At 33.7% G+C, this 25,071-nt stretch overlaps 1 protein-coding gene and 1 non-coding gene across 2 annotated transcripts in view; both read right to left on the reverse strand.

Annotated features, from left to right (window-relative positions):
- LOC149409400 (proton-coupled amino acid transporter 1) overlaps positions 1-14,437 on the reverse strand; it is a 79,303-nt gene extending 64,866 nt beyond the window's left edge. Inside the window, exons 1-2 of the mRNA XM_089649740.1 lie at positions 14,201-14,437; positions 13,304-13,399 (exon numbers count right to left, since the gene is read on the reverse strand). Coding sequence (XP_089505866.1) covers positions 13,304-13,353 — 50 coding nt within the window. The 5' untranslated portion in view covers positions 13,354-13,399; positions 14,201-14,437. The remainder of the gene's footprint in view (positions 1-13,303; positions 13,400-14,200) is intronic.
- A 9,657-nt stretch (positions 14,438-24,094) lies between these two features.
- Positions 24,095-24,167, reverse strand: TRNAK-CUU (transfer RNA lysine (anticodon CUU)). The gene has a single exon. It is a non-coding gene; the product is annotated as a tRNA-Lys (tRNA).
- Positions 24,168-25,071: the final 904 nt, after the last annotated feature.

Consider the following 25,071-nt stretch of genomic DNA (forward strand, 5'->3'; position numbering starts at 1 on the left):
ATTGTGATGTATATATCTACCGAAGTTCTACCATGATTTGACAATTTTTAGATTAAATTGGGAAAAAGAACGAATGCCTTTAACGGAAACCCCATCCATTAATATGAATAAAGACGGCGGGGCTGAGCACAATAGTTCTTGGTATCCGGTGATTGACGGCTGCAATAAAACTAAAGGCAAAAAACTATTTTGAATTTTACTATAATTCTTTGAAGATTAGCAGATTGGAGTCGGCAACAGTCGGCAGCAGGGTATCACTAAGCACATTCTTCAACACACTCTTCAATTACATATCTACCCTGGCGATGGACACTGTAATGCTGTCCGAAACGTTGGCTAAATAAGGGAGCGCAACACGGCATAATATCCAAAAAATAAATCACGATAGTAAGGAAAATATTTCTTAGTAATAATAATGTTTGTTTATTTGAGCCGATCAGAGCGGTGAGTGCAATACTCCATCTGCTATATAAAAGCGTACATATAAATAAATTACGTGATATTAAGTCGAAAATCAAATAAAATAAAAACATATTTAACACTTGTACTACGGTAGCTTAAAGGAAATTCTCCATTTATGTTGTAGGGGCCCGCCATGCCACTGGGCGACAGCCTGGAAAAGATTGTTTTCCGATCTCCGGTAGCACTGGAGGTTATCCACCGCTTACCCGCCCTGGTATAAGTAACCCGACTACTCTGTGGCGTATCAAGGCAGCAAGCCATGCGCCCTTCCCTCTGCGAACATCTATGAGGCGCTGCATCGCCAAGGAAGGCCGTACAGCGCCTTGTATGCGTGGTTATACTGTACTCGGAGTGTGTTCATGACGCCTTGTGTGTAGTCCATAGTTGTCTAGTGTAAAAGCTCGTGCAGTATGTTTAGAATAGTTGCTTCTTCACCGGAGAGCTGCACCTGTTGAATCTCCTGGCGAGTATGTTGGTTCGCACGCTCGGTATTCTTCTTTTGCGTTCTATGTATTTTTTTATCATTTAGGTCATCAGAGACGACATACCCCAAATATTCTATTGTTCTGCAGACTTTGAGATTGGCTTATATTTTAATGAAATTATCTACAAAACTGCATTTTGTAGGAAGCAATAATTATAAAACAATGATTCTACCATACCACAATGATAAAACATGGAAAAATCTCCTAAAGAACATAGTTGTAGATACCTAGAGATACCTATTGCGAAATTCGCCAAATCTAAACAGACGTTTCGAACAATGATTGATTTTAAACCCATATAAACAATAATGGTGCTGCCACACGCAAAGCTCACATCAACAGATAATATAAAGCACAATAGCGCTCGCCATACAATCCCATACAGACCCGACACACGTAAAAAGATAACGCGCTATAAGTGTGGTTCTGAACTTCGCTAACCGAATTTATTTTACGTAACCGCTCCCGACGCGATATTTGAAAAGTTATGCGTCCCCCTCTCCGCCGTAAAAAGGAGAGGGGGTCATTTTAATTGCGGAGCTACCGACTAAGTTCCGTGTTCCCTTTGACAGCCATGACATAAGCAGCCTAATAATGCATTTCTTATTTATTATGTTAGCTCATATCGTCATGTGTGCTAGTAAATTTAGAAACATAAAAAAAAAAACTTTATTTGGCAAACATACTTAACATATATTTAAAATATAAATATAATCAATATTTGAATTTGAAGTAAACAAATTTTCGCCCTTTCAAAATTAATCATATTTTTAATCTCAGTATGTTTATATGGTAATATCATTCGGTTTTTTGATAAAAGTTGGACGAAAGTTGAGCTTATTTTACAATAATTTATTATATGTCGCTTTCGTCGATCGGCGTGCGAACTGCGAATTTCCTGATTCGACGGAGAGGTTATGTCAGGTTATGTGAAAATGCGCTATTTACGCGCAGATTGTTTAAAATCTAAAAAGTTTATAAATAGCATTTATAATTATATAGTTGGCGGCATCATCATCTGAGGATGAGCTGTCCAACAGATCCAGCAATAGGCGACAAGTATCATCCATTTCTAAAACGTGCTCAAGCTGTCAGTAAGTAAAGTTGTCACGTTGACAGATGAAATTATGTTCCTCGGCCGCTCTCGAATTCAACTGACCCCCTCTCCTACCATAGGAAGAAATATTTGATAGCGTCGTGTGTCGGTAGAAAAGATGATGCGCTGTACATTAACTTTTGATGTGAGCTTTGCGTGTGGCAGCAGCTTAAGTACCTTCCTACAATAATATAGGGTCATCAAGTCATTAAGTATCAAAATATCGATTGTTTTGTGTGGCCTTCATAGTACAGCTGGTTCTAAAGAAGAACTACAAAATTCGAAGGTCAACCGTCCATATTCTTGGTAATAAGCACAAATGCCGTGAGTGAAGTGAAGTGGAGTGGGAACAAATTTTGTGCGATCCAGGGCAACATTGCATTTTTGTAAACTTTTACAAAAAAAAAGAATTGTAGTTTTATTTGGTCGTATAAATAGTATAAAAGTAATGAGACTGGGGATAAAACACAGAATTTGGACTGAAACTACCGCTAGAAGTGAGAGGATAGAAGAGTGAAGAAGAAGATGCAAAGTAGGTTAAAAACAGAAAAAGGTTTATTGTTATTTCCGTCCACATGACACCCGCACAGCGCACTGCACCGCGAGAACTAGCAAATTATGTAAATTAATAAATACTTGCACATTGATGGAAAGCGGCTCATCACGTTTCGCACGCGACATGTGGACGAAATCCATGAAATATATGTTTGCACACACCATTTTATTTTAATTTACACCAACTATATCTAATAATATACTATGCACACAGCGTATATTATATTAAATTGTGAAATTACACAAATATTGTAACAAAGTATTGTTATTTGTGAAATAACACAAATTAGCCAAATAAAATTTTACTACGCACTTCGGGATACAGGTATTGTGTTGTACTGCTGACCCTGCACAGATTGTTGAAGTTGGCATCCAACTCTGTTCTGAAGCACCAAAATAATTTTCACGAAAAACCCGTACTCTGTGCAAATTGACTGTTATACATTTAAAATTTTACTTGGATATAATCTCAATAATTGAACAAAATGTTAAATTATATCGTTGCTCAAAATAAACTCCCTTTCAACTTCAAAATCACCCAAATCTGGAGACTTCTCCCCAGACATACCATAACTGACTGGTGGTCAGTGTTGGCAGACGTCAGGTGCGAATTCTGTCCTTGTTCTACAGGTGTTTTGATGGAAGATGCTCCGAGGAATTAGCTACATTGAGCCCTTTGGCACCGGTGCATTGTCGGGAAACATGCAAAACGCATGTCCAACATTTGTACACGGTTAATTTTGTCATACCATAACTGACTGGTGGTCAGTGTTGGCAGACGTCAGGTGCGAATTCTGTCCTTGTTCTACAGGTGTTTTGATGGAAGATGCTCCGAGGAATTAGCTACATTGAGCCCTTTGGCACCGGTGCATTGTCGGGAAACATGCAAAACGCATGTCCAACATTTGTACACGGTTAATTTTGTCATATGAGAAAGAGTCACTGTGGAAAGTGACGCAAATACACTATTTACTGTTTTTTTTGTCGGAACTGGTAAATTTTAAATGAAAATAAAATTTAAATTACGTAACAGAATACATGTAAAAAAGTTTGAATGGTTTCTGGGAACTGCATTCGCACCATAAACGCAGCAGTTGACAATACATGCACTTTCAAAGTGCACTAACTAGCACTGCTAGTTACAAGATCTGATCTTGCATGATAATAATTATTAATAATGGGCACATGATGTTTTATTAATTAGGTATATGAAAAAGAAAAACAAATGCATGCATATAAGATCACCGAGTTTTTGAATATGGAATAATATACCCTTGGAGGAATAATATACCCAAATTAACTAACAACATTTTTGAACGTGTGCATAGAAAATTGAGAATACTTGCTACTGTGAAACTATAGATTATAGAAATGAATAAACTTATAAAATTACATGGGATAAGCAAGTAGCAAAAATATGCAAGTAAACAGTTCTCATCTGTTTATAGCTAGTAACTTCTGTAAATGAATTTGGCTTGCCCCGTTGCACACTTTAACATACATACTTTCTTATGTCGGGTGCGTATACATTTAAAGAACCGCACTGCACGCGCGTCGACGGTTTTCATATAGGGACGTCTTTTTTTTCGTGACACCACGATCCACGGGAACGCAACTAACCAGCAGGTGACCGCTAGGTAGGTAGTGCTGCAGATATCATAAATCAGCATATCATTTTAAAGAAGTGTGATAAAAATAAAACATTTTGTAGACAAGAGTTTAAAAGTCCGCTAATATTGTTATTAATATTATTATTTTTTACATTAAATCCAAACTAGATAAAAATAATTTTCCTATTGCCTATGTCACCTTTGGGAATGCTGTGTAGAAGATATTTTTTAGGAGAAAAAGGAGTGAACATGAGTATTGAAAAGACCCATGTTGAAAAAGGGAGGAAACACATAAGCCGACAAACCGTTCTACAGCCAAGCTGTTGAACCAAGAACCAGTCATAGAATCGACCAGGGTAGCTAGCACGGTTGATTGATAAAGGTTTTATCTATAGGTACTTTGTTATCGTTGCCAAGCATCACTGCAGATCGCCAACGAACAAACAACAGTTCGCAACGACTAAGGACATATTCCATATTGGAATATACTCTCAGTATCGCCCTATTGTAAGACCACCATTCAGAATTGAAACCTTGCTTGAAGTGACTGTAGTCGTGCTTGGTGATCTGCTAGATCTGCTTAACCAGGTACTTCCTTAACTTTCTCTTCATCTTCTAAAATCCTCTCTATAAAATAGTATATTTGCGGTACATTCCAGAGTGGAAGATTCTCTCAGTATCGCCCTGGTGTAACGCCGCTATTCAGAATTGAAAAGGTGCTTGATATGTCTTTAGTCGTACTCGGTGTCCAGGTCTGAATAACCATGGACTAAAAATATAACTTAGTCTTCCTCATCTACTTCCCCTTTCCACTACCTTCAACCTCACAACATATCCTAATTGGGAATGCCGTAATGTCGCGGGTTCAAATTCCGGTGTGCGCAAGAAAATGTTAATAGATCAATTTGTGTTATTTCACAAATTAATTGTTTAGTTATTGAAGACAATATTAGCGATTTCTAGATGAAAATCTGAAACACAAAAATCAGAAGAGGATACGGTCACATCTAGGACTCGAACCCAGGACCCTTGTCTTTCCGGGACACCGCTCTACCACTGAGCTAATGGGACCCTATCCCCCTCGGTCACTTTAAACTGTATCATACTTCGAATAAAAACTACCAACATTGTCTTCATTTTTTCACCGCACATTTTTATTGGCAACTATCTTTATGTATGATCGCAAGATTCAACCCGAACTAAATGCAATCTAGACAGCGTCTTTTTTAGATAAACCTATCTTATTTTTTTATAATTTCACAAATTATTTGTTTAAAACAATAAATAGTATTTTTTTTTTTGCGTCATTATATATTATGTATTTACATAGTAACTACGTGATACGAATTTCATTACTAGATATTAAAATCCGTTCACAGTGGATCACGTCCACCTACTTTCTACAAGTCGCTGTCATCTTTATTTTGTCCTAATCCATCATGCTAATTACTGATAGATTAAATGAAAGTTTTATTTAGGTATTTCAAATTCCAAAAGATTTGTGTGTTTCAGACCCTGCAAAAGTATGATATAATAATTCCTGACCTGAACGGTAGATGGTGTTTTGATCTCAGGCGAAATTTTTTTCATGAAAAAACATAAGAAATCGGTAGTAATTGTACAGTTGGGGTCGGGTTCTTGGATTTGGGTTTGTGCGGTATCCAGTAATCACTTGAGGATTGTTATTTATGGTTTGTTATTGAAAAAAAATGAAAATAAAAACAAACAACAATTTAACCAGAGACCCAAAGTCAATAAGGCACTGGTTAAAATTAGTCAGCTACGTCTCGTATAGTAACAAACGAAAATCGATGAGGAAAATGCCTGTGAACATGTGAACATGATTTTATTATTATGATGGTATTGTAGCTTGTAGCTCCCCAGCATTAATCCTCTCCCAAAGCTACTGGTTCACCGGGAATATCTGCTCTAAGGATAGGAAGAAATTTAGGGAAATTTTAGGGAAAATATAGTTTTAATCAATGCTATATTTTACACAATTTTTCATATACTTGAGAAATTGTGTTTTGGTAACAACTAAAATCAAAAACAAACAATTTATCACGTCGCACTATTCGTATCGTTTGAACAAATCTAAGGATAACACACGGGAAAAAAATATTTAAAGTGTATTCATTCATTACAGTGCTGAATTGAATTCATTCATTACATGGCCGACAGAGCGCACCTCTGGCGCTTTAAAAACGAACCAAATGAATGGCGCGAATATTTAAATATGCAGCTCACAATATTTGACTACTTACGATTAACAAGCGTTTAATAAGAAGATTTCTTCTGGAAGCTTATCACTTTGTAATGGCATTTTTCATTATTATTTATATTTTTTTGTTTATTATTTATGTCTGATTTTATATTGACATGTTTTCAAATTTCTAAAATTTCAAAATTATTTATTTGCGATGCTTTATATACTGAGTGAAGTATTTTAAGACCTGATTTTTTTATCGAAAGTGTGATCATTATTCAAAAGATGATTTGCAAACTCAGATTCACTATTTCCATTTAGAGCCCTGCGATATTCTTTAGTTCTGACTTCAAAGTTTCTATTGGTTCTACCTTTGTACAAGAAATTACAATCATCCCAATTGAGTTTTTAAACTCCTCATTTTTTTGTTTGAATTTTGCTATCTTTATTATTTAGAATATATTTCTGCATTGTTATTAGTGTAAAACGCCAGTTGAATAGTACCAGGATTGTTTTTATATATAATTTTAGAAGTATCGTTATCCACAAACAGAATTCTACGCCATTGTTTATTTCTATCTTTAGAAAGACCGTTTGAAGAGAATATGTTTAATTTTTTTATTTAGTATTTCAACTATTAATTTATTAGAATAACCGTTATTAAATGCTATTTGTCTTATGAATATATTGTTTAATGGTTATATGCTATTTGTTTTTTTCAGGTCTTAAAATACTTCACTATAAATAATTTAGAAATTTTAGAAATGAGGAAACATGTTAATATAAAAGCAGATATAATTAACAAGAATTTTTTTTTATAAACTCTCTTTTAAATATTTTCCCACTCAACTGGTCTTTCCCGTCTAACGATATTGTAATTCCTAATTATTATAAACCCATCCTACTCTTACCCCTCTCCCCTCCTTCCACTTCTTCTTTACCAATTGCAATCTATATTTAATTTTGTACTTCGGTGTATACACAACAAAATGTAAACATTATATTTATTTATTTATTGGAAAATTTGCATAGCGCCGCTTTTGTGAGATATCACCTCAGGGGCGCTATATTGTAATAATCTACCTTTATATATAGATTTTTACTCTCCTGATGAAGGTGTATATATAATCTAGCTTTAAACTTTATTAGATACAGTAACAGTTGTAGGTAAAGAATTACCACCAGTTGGAGTAAAATTAACACCTTTTAATTAAACCGACTGCTAATCTCATCGCACAATTACCCTCCTTTTATTCATAAGCACGGGTACAATTAATCAATATGTAATAATCTATTATTAACGTCAACTTTGTTATAACTATCTTTAATTGTGACAAACTAAACGATATTGATTCAACTTATGGACATTGACGGTTGTAACACATATTTAAGCACTGCAAGTCTCCTATGAGCTAATTATATTAGGTACGATAATAGTTAATATCAGTTGTAGACATGTAGTCAATAATAGTGTTTCATTTGAAATAATCCATCACAAATACGTAAAATTTCATTTATTCAAACAACTGTCATTCTTATTATGCGTAAATTTAGCATGTTATTATTAATTACCTCCTTCCTGTTCCGTGTTTTAACAATATATTTACTCACCCTCTCTCTGTGAATGTCCTTATATCTAACTATCAAATGTAACTGTTGTTAACATCACTTAAAATGGGCGAAGCCCAACTAAGAGCCGCCCGCAGGGCCTAGTAGAAAAAAACCCGCGGAGCGGGTTTTTAACTGCTAGTTATGTAATAATGTCTTTTGATACTTGGCCGTATTGGTCTTTGGGATTAGGGTAACTTTTCTGGTGTGACTTCTTGTAATATATTTTGAACCAATTTTCAAAGGTTTTCAAGCTGACCAACTACATACATGTATATCACTTTTTATATTTACTGTTTTCAATAGTTTTTAAAATCACCTTTTCTTTATCTCGTGGGTTTATTGAATTTTCGAAAGCAAGTGCGAACATACATTTACATTCTATATATTCTTTATAGTTATGTATTATACCATACATATTTTGGAAGGTATGAAAGGATGTAATCGTGTATTAAGATTATCTTATCTTTTTTTTTAACTTTAATATCTTGCGCAAAACTGCACTTATGGAATCATTTGAAGTAATTGGCATTTAATTAAAAGGTTTTTATGTGAGTGGTGTAATAATAAACGTATTTATTTTCAATAGTTCTGACGCCTTTACACTATCTGTCAAGGAGCTCTTCATTTATAAAGTATGATATGATATTGTGTCTTCTATTTTATTTGTATGCTTATAGTTGCAATCAGTGTTAACTTACCAACACTAACCACTATGGAATGATATGATATTTTGTCTTCTATTTTATATGTACACTTATAGTGGCAATCAGTGTTAACTTACCAACACTAACCACTATGGAATGATATGATATTGTGTCTTCTATTTTATATGTATACTTATGTATAGTTGCAATCAGTGTTAACTTACCAAAACTAACCACTATGGAATGATATGATATTTTGTCTTCTATTTTATACGTATACTTATAGTGGCAATCAGTGTTAACTTACCAACACTAACCATTATGGAATGATATGATATTGTGTCTTCTATTTTATATGTTTACTTATACATTCAATCAGTGTTAACTTACCAACACCAACCACTATGGAATGATATGATATTGTATCTTCTATTTTATATGTATACTTATAGTTGCAATCAGTTTTAACTTACCAAAAACAGAAAGAGAAAAAATCCCATCTGATTATGTACTTCGAGCGTTGAGTTTTTTTTTACTTGCTAAAATTAAAATAGATCCACTATTGTGGATAAACAAAGGTACATGTTTACATTTTAAATTAGACTTTTAATACTTATTACGTTCGTAATTTTTTTTTCAATTCGCTTAAACTAGGTACGTTTTTAATTTCACTAGGAACGAAACTAAAAATCTGGATTCCTTTACATAGAAAACAGTTTTGTACTTTTTTATGTTAGATTTTTTAGTCTGATGTTTTCTTTCTATCTTGTATTGTGTGTGTGTGGATATTAATGATATGTAGTTTGTCTCTAAAGTAGGTTGGTGGTAAATTGTTGAAAACTTTGTGGATAAAATTTATAATGTCATAGAAAATTCGTACGTATAAGCTTGTAGGATTTGTTTGGGCTCTAATATTTTTTCGTTTTGTTGTAATTAACCGTTAATTAGCCGTTCGGTTTTCATCTGATCAATGTTAGTAACTACTAAAAATTAATTTCCTAAAACACAACGGATGGTTTTTCTTGCCAATGACTTTGAGTGTTGTCTAGTTCTAGAAAAAAATATATATCTGAAGAGTTTATACTCTTAAATGAAGACATTTTTAGTGAGAACATTCAATGATTTTATTTAAATATTTGTTGAATGTATTACGCAACCAACTACCTTACTTCAAAATTTCATGCTGCCTTGCAGTTGCTAAAACTTCTAGTGATAAAATGAACACGCCTTGTTAAAATTTAAATTCATGTAATCCATTTGATAAAAAGATATTTAAAAATTATTTTCCAAGGGATTATGGTTGCATTCGCACTCGTGCTGTAGTGGAAAACCGAATAATTTTTACCGAATCGATGATTTTTGCAATAGGTTTATATGAAAATGGATGACTGACTTTACAGTGCGTTTGCCGTGATTTCTCACTAAAACTGCGCTACAAATTATCCAATTATTATTAACAAAGTGCAATATACTACGTTGTGTATCTATTTTTTCTATATCTTACTAGCCAATCATTGGTAACGATCAAATAATATATTCACCATGCATAGGATGTACGTAATAATTCAACAAAGCATTGAGTTTTTATAATCGTCTTGGGCGATTAAGATGATGCTAATGTTATTTGTCATTGTCTGTGATGATTAAATCGTGTCTTGTTGTACGATTTAATCATCACATTGTCTGCGATGATTAAATCGTGTCTTGTTGTACGATTTAATCATCACATTGTCTGTGATGATTAAATCGTGTCTTGCTGTACGATTTAATCATCACATTGTCTGTGATGATTAAATCGTGTCTTATTGTACGATTTAATCATCACATTGTCTGTGATGATTAAATCGTGTCTTGTTGTACGATTTAATCATCACATTGTCTGTGATGATTAAATCGTGTCTTGTTGTACCTTCAATCTAAAAATGTATTTACCTTGAACATTTATTTCAAAAACCTTGAAGAAAATTAAAACCTTTAGAATAATAAATTAAAGAATTATAGCATGAAATGACATTTGAGATAACGTAGAGTGTATTTGCTTTTTTTTTCTTAATTAATAATACCAATAGACATGTATACAATCATAGAAAAAATAATAATACATAAATTGCACAGTAATGTCACCGTCTAATGTGGCTATAGGAATGATAATAAATTCTGTGCAAAAAAAGTTACAAGTATTTGTACGGAGTACAGAACTATCTTGTTCCGTCGACCAACGTCTTGTATATTTGAAACATGAGTCCGTCGAGTTCAAAACTCGTTTTTCTGCACCAGATAACCTTGCCTCATGCAAATATCTGGGTTATTCAAGTCTCTCACCGGCTGTATCTCCGGCGAATTTATTCGAATACTAAGCCAGTGCTTTAACTGACATTTCATTAACATTTTGCACGTAGTTATTCCAGGTTTAACTTTATAATCATTAGAAAGAAAGATCACTTTATAAAGTAGATAGGTTTCGAAACATTATTCGACTATGAATTTTATAGTCAATCAAATTCAAAATTGATTTCCAATTGGTAATTAGGATGTGAACTCGCTATCTGAAAGTTTTACAGTCAATCAATGTCACAATTGATTTCCAATTAGTAATTAGTGTGTGAACTCGATATCTGAATGTTTTATAGTGAATCAAGGTCACAATTGATTTTGAATGAGTAATTAGTGTGTGAACTCGATATCTGAAAGTTTTACAGTCAATCAATGTCACAATTGATTTCCAATTAGTAATTAGTGTGTGAACTCGATATCTGAATGTTTTATAGTGAATCAAGGTCACAATTGATTTTGAATGAGTAATTAGTGTGTGAACTCGATATCTGAAAGTTTTATAGTGAATGAAAGTCACAATTGATTTCTAATGAGTAATAATGTGTGAACTCGATATTTGAAAATTTTATAGTGGATGAAGTTTACAATTGATTTCCAATGAGTAATTAGTGTGTGAACTCGATATTTGAAAGTTTTTATAACTCATCTATAATATCAAAAATTTAAATCATTATGTTATGGAACAAAATGGCGTATATAATGGGGCGATAAGGGATTCAATACTCCCCCCCCCCCCATCGGCCTGAGTATTACCTAGGAAAAAAGAGAACAGTACTTGTAGATAACATTCCTCTAAAATATAGCAATATTCTTTGCACTGTGTCGGTTTTATCAATGTGATGAATAATAAGTCGTGGTAAGCAGAGACCCCCCTCACTGGCCTTAGTATTGCTTAGGAAAAAAAATACTGGAGGGGGGGTAATCTATTATACCCATACATAGTAAGAATAAGAAAAATACTTAACCATTTTGATAGCAACAATTATTTACCATTATTATTCGGTGCACATAAGTAGGTACAAGGAGCTAATGAATTTAGGAAAATCCTATGTAGCGGACAACATTACTTTAAGGCGATGCACTACGTCGTGTAATATTTTAAATTGAGCCGCTATCAATAACAACCCTTATATAGATGGCGATAAGGTTTAAATTCCCGCTTAACACCATCCGCCTGTTTTGATTTATGCAAGAAAAAAACATGGCCAAAAAGTGCCTTTTATTCTATTTTGTTGATGTTCAGGCATAAATATTTTTTTTCGATCATTTTATAAATAACTTAATTTGCCACATTATACAATAAAATAATAACCGAAAATGGGTTCGCAAGTAGGAGATTTTGAACTTTAAAGCAGTTTTCATAGGCCTTATACATTATTTTTTGCTGGGCTTATAAAAAGACTTATCTAAAAAATACTCGATTATTTCAAAGGCCATGATGTATTCTAACATAAAGCATCTGAAACATTTCTAGGCGACCAAATTTTCAAAATAAAAACACATGATTTTGCATTACTACGTATGGCATCGCCTTTACAAAACAGCATCGCGACTTCCGTACAATACATAATTATGACACACCATGAAAACAAATAACCGATTGAATATGGTGTGTGCTCTCTTAACAACCTCAACAAAAAACAACACTTAGAAAAGTGTAAATCCCCACCCTATTGACTTAAGACGAGTTGTTTCACAGAATTTGAACAGTTTTTCAAATTTGTGAAACAACTGACTAATAATGGACAACTGACCAATATCACTATTGGTCAGTTGTGAAATAATGATATAATAACAGAACTTGAATAAAAGCTTCACAATGAACTTTGAAATTGGAAGAACTATTAAAATTCCGTGAAACAACCCATCCTTAGTGGAAATAGTTATTATAGGATTTGATAAAGAAAGTGATATTCCTAAACGATTTCACACTAATAAAATTGACGAGTGGAAACTATAAACGATAATAAAAATAATAACTGAGCCACCTATAATTGCTATTTAAACAAATATGGAAGTGAAGTTTTCTACTTACATATTTAATACATTACGGAATTCTATACATTTCCATAGATATGTGAATAGGTTGATGATAATAATAATGGACATACACACATCCAAAGGGTTTAGTATTTCACCTGATGTTTTGTTTTCTTGTTCTTCAAAACATAAGCCTTTGGTTCAATTGGTCGGACACTATTCCAAAAGACGCATAAAGACAAATAAATAATGCAATTTAAATGCACAATCCAAGACGTGCAAGAATGCATAAGACTATATGTATGGTTATTTCAAGTTACCAGCCAAGATCTCCGTTAACGGTGTAAACATTTCGCCTTTCCTTCACCATGATTTGGTCTTTAACGTGAAGTAGTTATGACTGCAACCAACAATATCTGAAAAAAATAATGTATTGCGTTCATAATATTAAGAGAAACTACCAATTGATTATTTTTTACTGCGATACTATTAAAGATTCGGATTAGTGGAATTTTTCACTTTTTCAATTTTTACAGCTTCATCATTACTTGACTTTTTGTTTTGGAAAATCGAAAGAAAATTTACGTTACACCACTGCAATTAATTCAAATAAATAAAGAACGTTAAATCTTCATTGTGATAAGATAAAGGCTGTTTGATAATATTTAAGCGTGTTAATGTTATCGTAATTTATCTATACAAATAATAAACTAATAGATGGGAAAATAAATAGATGAAGATGTTTCAAAGTCTGTGCCTGCTAAAGACCGAGGTCATTTCAGAGACAAAAGACAAGGATGCCTGGAAGCCTTCTGTCAAAGCAATCCTGTTCCAAACACAAGCTAACTCTTCTATGAAAGAGTAGTATAAAAACCCAATGTAATTACTTTATTTCTTTAATTAATAAAAATAATAGTTCAAAAAACATGTTAAAAAAGGGGCTGAAAGTAACAATGATTTTCATGTTTTGTAATATTATTTGCGAAGAGATTGACATTTTATATTATTTTATCACTCACGGAGCATCCAAGATAATAAATCAAATTAAATTAATAATTTCTTTATTGTTTTCTGACATTTTAGTGAAATTTCTCAAAAATGTACAATAAACAAATGGATAAACTACGTTCATTTTATGCTACTGATGGATTATTATTATATTATCTGCATCATATATTCACAATAAGTGGATTGATAAAATTATTTACAAGTCCTACCTGGGTAGTGTGTGTATAAACTATTTACTTAATAATCACTAAATTTAACTTATTTAACCGAGTAAAATATATTTCATTAATTAATCGTAAAATCAAAACCAAAAAACACTTGTATTATAAACACGCTATTCGAATGGCGTGTTTTTGCTTTAGTGGTGGCAACGGCGAACGCCTGTGCTAATCACAAATTATGCACGTAGTTATTTTGCAAGTACATAGTGAGAACAAGTCGCGTAGGCTGGCGGCAACCAACTGACATGCGAAAACATAACTTGTTACGGAGGTATGCATCGACACCTTCTTAAATATGCCAGTCAACCGGAGGCCGATGCAAGTGGATGGAGGACAAATAATGCTTAAGTATTATTATTAAATATTATTTTTTATTAAAAGTAAAATTATATTATTTATTATCAAAATATTTCACCATTAAATGACGATATAATATTTCTCGACGCCCGCCACCTAGTAATACTTAGTATTTAACAATATCTTTTGTACAAAAATAATGTTAGTTAATTTCAGGTGGAAAAATCAAATTGCAATAATTGTTGAATAAAATGCTACCATTTACGAATTATTTGGCGGTTAAAAATAAGCCGTCGTAGAACTATGGTTCCGCGCACCTGACCGGTGATCGGATGGTGCGGGTTCGATTCCCGTCGGCCACATTTACTTTTTCTCGGAAAATTTTTTTCAATTATTATTAATTTTTATTTTTAAATAATAATGTTATTGTGCTTAATTCATAGAACCATTCAAATTAAAAAAATAAAAGTACATACTTAAATCAAATTTAATAATGTTGTTATTAAGTTCTGCATTTTTTTTAAATTATTGTGATAGCTTTTTCGGCGTTCAATGCAATTATCTTTTTAATATATTTTTTTACAATTTTTTTACGTAGTTTTTTTACATGATTTTCGACTACCACACTAGGCGCATGGTCGTCGAAATTTTATGAATATAATTATAAATTAAAAAATTACCTAAAACTACTATAAAAGTCCATATCTTACTCTTATTATTATTTCCATCAAATCTTGAAACTGTATTATTGATAAATCTTGCCTATTTCTTACTTATCCCTTTGGTTTTGCAAATATATTATTTACTTACTTACATGATTCCACATAATTGAGCTAGGATTCACTCACCAAACACAAGAGCCTCGTCTCTTTATGGTGAGGAAAAGCTATTATTATTTACCTTGATAACACTGTATAATATGTATAATTGTATATTTATTGTAAAAAACATACAAATATTAAATAAAAATAAAAAAATTAAATATATAGTACATTTATAGTAATAATAAAGGCGAAAAATTGGATTATTTAGAAGCACTCAAAATCAGAAAATCCCTAAATAATAATTCTAGAATAATAATAATCCCTAAATATTATATTCTATATATTCTATATATAAAACTATACTAACAGACAAAACGATTAGTCATAATAGACCCGATATAGTTTTACATGACAAAATTAAAAAAAATAACTTAGGTATATCATTGATGTCGCTATTCCAAATTCCTGTAATATTCAAAAATCTGTTAATGAAAAAATAAGAAAATACCTACACAGATTTAGGAAATGAGATTAAAAGAATTTGGCATTCACAGACTATAAAAATATTACCGTTCGTTATTTCGGCTACTGGCATTATACCTAGCTCTCTCATTAAAAATTTAGGCTTATTAGATCTATCAAAAAATTTATATATAAGATGCAAAAGTCGGTCATTTTGAATACATGTAGGATAACGAAAGATTTTTTTAATATTTATGTTGAGGGATCAGTAGGATTTATAGGCCCTATTAGGAGTTCTACCGAGCCGAACCCTCTGATATGAAAATATCAGGAGTGGGTGAATTTTTTTTCCCATTTGATCTCTGGTGAGTTGACGTGTTGTTGTTCTTGTATTGTTTTGTATTTATTTTACTTATATAATGCACTTGCATAATGTTGATTGACTAGATGATCATTTGTGGAAAAGTGTGTGGAAGGGTTTAGTTTTTCCTATGGGGAAGATTTAACCCGGACAACAAAATCGGAAGCATAACAAATAAATAACCAAATGAATCTTTATTTTAGTCCCATTCAAGATATATTTCCAGTTAACCGCTCTGTTCTTCCTGGAAATCCCTTAATTACCCCTTCCACTTTGTTCACCTCTCCCTCAAACACATATTTTTTGTATAAATCTGTTAATATGTATCGTAGATTAGTTCTAATATTCTCCTGATGGAGGAAGGGTTCTTCCGAAACCGGTAGAGTGTAAATAAAAATAATGTGGTCAATAACAAATTTATGTTTTTTTTTGTAAATTATGACGAGACACACATTAAAAAAAAACATAATAATTATTGCTTATAATATTATTTTACAATAACATTACACTATATAATATTATCTTCTACATATGTAAACTGCACTTTCGATTTCTTTAATTGGTTTTATATTTTTTTTAGTTTTTACGGTTGGCTATCTGTTTTGTTTTATTCTATATTGTTTGTGAGTTCATTTTGTATTCGGTTTCACAATTGACTTACAAATGTTGAATAATGGACAAATGAATGCACATTTCAAATCCCAGACACAACAAACACTTGGCATGGTCATACCTCAATAAAAAAATTACTAAGAGCATATTATGGAACGGACTACAGGATAAAGCGTACAATATTCTGTTGAATAAAAACTACAAACTTAATAATATATAAATATAAACGTATGCGGGTCTCCCCGAAAGTAACGGGATTTTATTTATGAAAAATATGGCATTTTTACGTTATCATACTTCGGTTACCTTTAAAGTAATCTTGTTTGATGCAATAATCGCTACCTTTTTTACTTCACAAAACACAATTTGAAATTTTTTTCGCATAAAGCCAATAATCAAAAAAATATATATTGGTCCATACTTTTATAATGACGGAAAAATTTACTCATTTTCGTTAGCTCAAAATTCTACTTATGAAATGATCAGAGAAATTTCGTGAAATCAGTTTTATAAAAAAATCCATTCTGAATGAAACTAAACAAATATAATTTTAAGTAAATTAAAATTATAAATTCAAAAAAGGAAATTTTAAAATATTCATTAAAATAATATAAAATATGACACGGCTAACGAAAACTTGTTGAAAATTTAAGGATCCTTAATGATTCATAACAATTACATGGAAAATTAGTCGAAATCACCGATTTGACTAAAAATTTTCAGCGTTTGGTTTCGTATGATATTTAGTACCAGGATTGCATATTTCCGCAGAGGTGATAGATACCAGGTTACTTGGCGGCGGTATACGACCTCACTACTAGCTTTGTAAAGTAGTAAAACCACAGATCGAATAAAAATCTCTTATTCTAAGGTACTTCCTGACTTTTCGTGAAACCAGTTATATTAATTAGTCTTTTGTTAGTACAAATCAGCGAAGAAATAAGAAAACATACATATTTCATGAATGGGTGAAATTTCAAATTAAACTATTTAAAAAAATAATTATTTTATCCAAGTACAATATTCTCCTAAAGTAAAAGATAAAACACAACAGTTTCAATGAACCATGGTAGATAAATTAATTTTCTGAAATGAATTCATAACATCGTAAAAACCTTATTGGAACTAAGATAATCAGTAAATAAACATCGAAGCAATGTCCCGCTAATTCATTCATATATTTTGTCCCAGGACTGCATATTGCCGCAGAGGTGATAAGTAACACGTTACTTCTCGGCGGTTGACGAACTAATTACTGGCCTTGTCTAGTAAAACAAAAGAGAGAATTAAAATCTTTGATTTTAAGGTAATTGCTGAAATATCATGTCACCAGTTTTATTAATTAGTCTCTTGTTAATGCAAAACAGAAACGATGTAAGAAAAAAAAGTATTTAAATGCATGAAATTAAAAATTCTCGTCGAGGATAAGATAAAACATAACAGTTTCAATTAAACATGATAGATAAATTAATTTTCTGTAATGTTTAATTCATAACAACGTAAAAACATTATTGCAACTAAGATGCAACTAATAAGTAACAGCGAATCAACTAAAAAATTTCCGCATATGGTTTCGAATTAAAATCGATCAATATTTTATTCCAGGAGTACATATTGCCGCAGAGGTAATAAATACCACGTTACCACGTTAAGTCTTTGATACTAAGGTAATTGCTTAATTTTCGAGACCAGTTTCATTAATTATTCTCTTGTTAATGCATAAAACATCGAAATAAGAAAAAAACGTCTTTAAATGCAGAAAACTAAAAATATACTATTTCTAAATTATAACCATGTTAAACATGGAAGTACAAAATTTCCATCGAGGGAAAGACAAAACAACAGTTTCAATAAAACATGTTAGATAAATTAATTATCTATAACGTTTAATTCATAACATCGTTAAAACATTATTGCTACTAAAAAAATGAGTAAATACATCGAAGGAATGCAATATTTTTAGCTCCCGCTAAGTCTTTTCACGTAGAAGTCGAGACACATTTTGTACCAGGAGTGTATAATGCCGCAGAGGTGATAGATACCACGGTACTTGGCGGCGGTTGACGACCTCAATGCCTTGTGGGCAGATCGAATAATCTCTGTGACTTTTCATGAGACCTGTTTTATTAATAAGTCTTTTGTGAATACTAATAATGTCCCAGGACTGCATATTGCCGCAGAGGTGAAAGGTAACACGTTACTTGGCGGCGGTTGACTACCTAACTACGGGCCTTGTCAAGTAGTAAAGAGCAGATCGAATTACAATCTCTGATTCTAAGGCAATTGCTAACATTTCATGCGACCGGTTCTATGAATAAGTCTCTTGTGAATACAAATCAGCGAAGGAATCTCTAATGCAAAGACAATTGCTGAATTTTGATGCATCTTTAAATGCAGAAAAATAAAATTTTCAACCATTTTAAACTTGGAAGTAAAAAATTCCCATCAAGGAAACGATAAAACATTAAAGTTTCAATAAAGCATGGTCGATAAATTAATTATCTTTAACGCTTAATTCATAACATCATTAAAAGTTTATTGCGAATAAGAAAATGGGTAAAAAAACATCGAAGGAATGTAATAATAGTTTAAGCTCGCGCTAAGTTTTCATTTCATGTAGAAATCGATGCACATTTTGTACCAGGAGTGCATAATGCCGCAGAGGTGATAGGTAACACGTTACTTTGCGATTGACGACCTCACTACGGGCCTTGTCTAGTAGAAACAACAGATCAAATTTAAATCTCTGATGCTAAGGCAATTGCTGAATTTTCATGAGACCAGTTTTATTATTTAGTCTTTTGTCAATACAAAACAGCTAAGAAATAAGAAAAACGTCCATCTTTAAATGCATAAAACTAAAAATAAAGAATTTATAAATTATAACCAAAACTACATACCTACTTGGAAGAACAGAATTCAATACTTGGGTTCGAAATTTGAGAGTCCTTTTCTCGGGCTCTACGGCGACGAACGGACTTTGACTTTAACTACGAATTAAGGAATCGTACTAAGATTCATTATCTAAAGCGAAATCAATATCAAAATCTGTATAAAGTAGCATTTGTGGAAAAATCATGATTCTTACGGGCACGAATACAAGACTTGGGTTCGAACTTTGAGAGTCGTTGTCTCACGCTCTATTAGGCCGAACGGACTGAATTTTAGAATCGTACTAAGAATCATAATCTAAATCTCGAAACCAATATCAAAATCTGCATAAAGTAGCATTTGTGGAAAAATCATCATTCTAACAGGCACAAATGCAAGACTTGTGTTCGAACTTTGAGAGACGTTTTCTCGGGCTCTACGGCGACAAAAGGACTGAAATAAAGGAATCGTACTAAGAATCATGGTCTGTAGCGAAATAAATATCAAAATCTGCATAAAGTAGCATTTATGCAGATTTTGATATTGATTTCGCTTCAGACCATAATCCTTAGTACGATTCCTTAATTTCAGTCCGTTCATGAACTGTATAGTTTATGTTATCATGGTAATTGTATAGAATATATATTAACTAAATTAGTACTAGAACTGAAAATATTTTTATGTACTAGAATGATTTTGTCGCATATATTGATTAAAGCATGTACCTTATTATAAATATGAAAAGTTTAGTGTTCCATTTATATTACCATGGTGACTGTTTAGTTGAGTGATTTTCAAAAAAATTATAAAATTGAAATACTAAACAATCCATTTTTTTTCATTGAAATATTTAAAAATGATTTTTTTACATAATCTCCACATTGTAGGTCCTAAGTGTCTCTCTCTAAGTCTATGCCATCTTTGAGGATGCTGGAGGTTACCCACCACATTCCCAAGGGCATTGCAACTCAATTTTTTTATATAACTAAGCTACATTTTTATTCGATGATTACCCCGACTGTCCCTGCTCAGTGCAGTGCAGATGGTTTTATTAAAAATTGAGGAATATTTTTGCAAAACTGACTGACTCCACCTGAACGTTTTGTTGAAATCGCAATAAACTAATAGAGGTGTCAAATATATGATTTTATTTTCGTGTTTTTTTACAGTAATATATTACTTTATTAATATTCATTTAGAATTTTAATATATGAACAAATGTTGAAAAGTAATAAGATATTTACTATTGATGTTCAGAATAAGTCTATTTTGCAAGACAATCTTGGAATAATCCTATTTTGCAATTAACTGTAGCGGAAAGGATTTTGAAATACCTCACAACTCAACTAATAGTCCAGTCAAGATGTACATCCGTGCTTGCAAAAGGTCCAGTCATTCTGAATTTTTTATATGTTGTTAGGACCTAAACCAGTATTAAAAAAAAAATTTTGCAACTTCGAAAGTGCTGTGCGAGCGGCGGTGGACCTAAAAAACCAGGAAATTTTCGGATTTTTTTCAGTTTTTGCTCAATATCTCAGTAAAGGAAGGGTCTGACCGGTGTAGTCGTAATACCTACTTTTAAAGTAGACTAAATTTGCTATAATTTGAGACTAAAGCAAGCTATATAAAATAATTGGTTTTCAAGATACAGTTCTTCAAAAATAGGCAATTTTTTCCAAAAAGTGAAATTTTTTCGAAATGGTCACTTATTTTGTAAAATAATTTCTAAAATACGCATCTCACGTCAAATATTGTATGAAATAAAGTTGTTGTAAATTTAATAAGCTTTTATTTGAGACTAGATTGATATCTGTAGACTAAACAGTTCTCTCAAAAATGGCAGATAACCAAAAACAGTCATAAGTGAGTTTTGGGTGAAATGCAAATAAACTGTTCTTGCGTCTTTTTATGGTTTTATTGTGCTGTGAATTAAATCCATTAATCATCGTGGGTTTATCCTAGGGTTATAATATAATTACGACGTTTTCAAATTTCAAGTACCCATTAGTACCTATACCCATGGGTACCCATATGAATGGGCACGCATATTCACGAGCTGTTCGAGCCCACATTTTGGCAAACCTCACACTGGCCAGCATTGTTTTTTATGAGATTGACATAACTCCTGAGGAGCGAGACGAGACTGAAAAATTGCTGCGAGACACTGAAAGGTCTCTCACTATATCAGCAGAAGAAATTGATACCTACCAAATACTAAAGGCAAAATTTAAAAGTGCCTTGGAGAAAATTAAAGCGAATGGTCCAACATCACAGTTGTGGGTCCAATACTTTCGTATGACCACTTTGATAAAACTATTCATCCAGGCAGAGCGTGCTGGTGATTGGAACCTTCATTTGTACACTGTCCACAAGATGCTCCCTTTTTTCCACGCAGCTTGACATTTTTTGTATGCTAAGAGCGCGCACTTCTATCTTCAGGATATGATGGCTCTATAAGATCGGATGGATAAAAGTGAATACGACATGTTCACAAAAGGATCCTTCACCATTTGCCGGTCTGACAAGTTTTGGTCTGGGTTGTGGTCAGACCTAACAATTGAGCAGAAGCTGATGCGATTCATGAAAACCTACGGTGGGTTGACCCAAGGAAGAGAAATCTCTGAAAGTGTTCTGGCAAGGTGGACAACAGGAATGGTGTTAATGTTGAACATTTGTGAAGAACTGGAAAGTTTTTGCAGCTTATCATGTCATACTGGAGAGCAGCATGTAGACATGAGACCTTCTCGAATCATCCGAGATAATAGTGATGTGGAAAAACTAAAAAACTGGTTTGCTCTCCACCCTCCATTTCCCAAAACTGACAGTTTAATTTCTATCAGTAGTGGTTTACTGGCAGGTCCTGAAATTAATTGCCGCACAGCCCAGAGAGTTGGAACGGAAGGAGTAATGAAAATTGTGGGGAAAATGTACGACAAGGTAGTAATAAAATGGAAAAATAAAGTTACCACGGGCATTGATCACCTCAACCGTTAAACTGCCGGACAAAAACAGAAGAGTGGCTGTAGATTCGCTCACAATTTTTCAGCGAGTGTGTATTGCAAAGAAATCTGAACAGGATTTACAGGATGACTTCGGGTATGAGTTGGCCCCGTTCCCGATGTCTCTGTTCAATGAACAAGGGATGCGCAAGGGCACAAAATCTACTCTGTACTCTGCCTTCACTCCTCTTTCCAGCCACACGCCGATAGATGCCAGCACTCACGTCATTTTGGATGTTAGCTACCTCTTGCACAAGGTCGTGTGGCAGCGGAAAAGCACGGTTCGATCACTTTTGGCGCGTTATACCACCTACGTCCGAAACCACTTTGGGAAGAATGTCTCCATCGTTTTTGACGGCTACCCCGAAGATGCTACCAAAAAAAAACACCAAAACAGCGGAACGACTCCGGCGCTACGCAGCTCATTCCAGCTACGAATTGACTTTCGATGAATCCACAGTAATTCAAATTGCTCAAGAGCATGTTTTGGGCAATGAAAACAATACGAGACGCCTTATAACTCTTCTCTGTGACGCCTTTCAGAAGGAGGGAGTAGAAGTGGCTGTTGCCGAAGAAGATGCTGATCGAGAGATCGTCATGATGGCGTTATCAAAAAGAGCAGATGCCGATCGGGTCGTCATAGTGGGAGAAGATGTTGACCTGCTCGTTCTTCTCAATGGTTTAGGCGCTGAAGATACAAACGTCTATCTTCAGAAGAGCACGAAGGGTGAAGCTGGTTGCTGTCACTACTCTACGACCTCCTACAACAACCAGGACTCCCGACAATTACCAGGAACGGTACTATTTACCCACGCGTTTGCCGGGTGCGATACCACCTCAGCACCGTTTGGCCAAGGAAAGACCAAAATCAGCACACTTCTGAGCAAGAGTGAACCACTTGCTGAGCAAGTGGAGGTTTTCCTTCGGCCAGACAATGTAGCAGTCTCGCCCGTTAAAGTACCTACCGGACTGACATTCAGATTCTCAAGTTGCCGTCTTGTTTGGCGCTCGAGTCTGAAGTGCGCATCGTTTGGATTTGGTGAGTCAGTGTTGGCCCGAGTCCCGAAGACGCGAGACGTTCTGAAATACTTGCTGACCTTGGCGAACCCTGAATTTACGTAAGAGGCCCTTTTAATTGAGATTGACATATTTTTAGTTTATTAGGGATTACACTGATAATTTATAAATTTGTTCAGAATTATCTAATTCTGAGCTGGCGCCCATTTATTCTTATAGCATCATTTATTTTTTGTAAAATCTTCATCTGACATGACTTGCATTTTAACTATCGAGCATTTCTGTCTCGACACGCTTTGAGATATAACCTTTATATTGAGTCTCTTGTCTCTTTTATTATTTCCTAGAGCTATGTGTTTAGAAACCGCATTTTATAAAATAAATCTTATATTGGTTATAAGAGTTTTATTACTGGTGCAAGCATTTAATCTACCCACATATATCTTGAGTTCCTTTGTGAGAAGTATTCAATACAGGTAAGATTAAATGTTACAATTGGCGCCCAACGTGGGGCACGAACCCACGACCCTGAGATTAAGAGTCTCATACTCTACCGACTGAGCTAGCCGGGCAACTCTACCCCACAAGCAGTGAGTGAAGCAGGAATCAAGTGCTTCGTGGCTCTATATGGGGGTGACATCGCGAGGGATACTTTGGATTTCCTGAGGTATAAGACGTTTGTCACTTCAACAAACATAAACCTCGCCCGTTTGCCACCGACGGAAGATGCTGCAGGCCACCATGCAGCAAGGTGCTACCTGCAAGTGCAGAAGTGGCGGGGAGTCAACTTGAATCCCACTGAATGGGGGTGGAAGCTGTCTTCTCAAGGACTCACCCCCATCCCCACCACGATGGATCCCGCACCTCCTGCCCTTTTGCGAAAAATTTCGTGTAAATGCAATAAAGGATGCTCTGGGAGCTGCTCGTGTAGAAAGGCTGGGCTCTACTGCTCAGTCCTCTGTCAGTCATGCGGTGGCAAATTTTGCATTAACGTCCCGGATGTGGAGCTGAAATACTCGGACGATGAAGATGACCAGACTACAGACTGGGCGCCTCTCCCAGCTAAGATTAAAAGAAAGACATGATTTGGCAACCAAGACACAATACCTACATGATTTATATTAGTTTTATTTTTTGTGTAGATGTAATTTGTCCTTATAGTAGGTACCATGATGTTTGTACAAGCATTTTGGTATGTAGGTATATAAAACAATGTTTGAAGATGACATAATTCCCACAATCAAAAATCTGTTAACTGTTTGATAAATAAAACCATAAAAAGACGTGAGAACAGTTTATTTGCATTTCACCCAAAATCCACTTATGACTGTTTTTGGTTATCTGCCATTTTTGAAAGAACCGTTAAGTCTACAGATATCTAGTTTCAAATGAAAGCTAATTAAATTTACAACAACTTTATTTCCCATAATATTTGACGTGGGATGCGTATTTTAGAAGTTATTTTACAAAATAAGT

This window comes from Hesperophylax consimilis, chromosome 31 (genome assembly GCF_061612785.1).
Source record: "Hesperophylax consimilis isolate HC1 chromosome 31, BYU_Hcon_1.0, whole genome shotgun sequence".
NCBI lineage: Eukaryota > Metazoa > Arthropoda > Insecta > Trichoptera > Limnephilidae > Hesperophylax > Hesperophylax consimilis.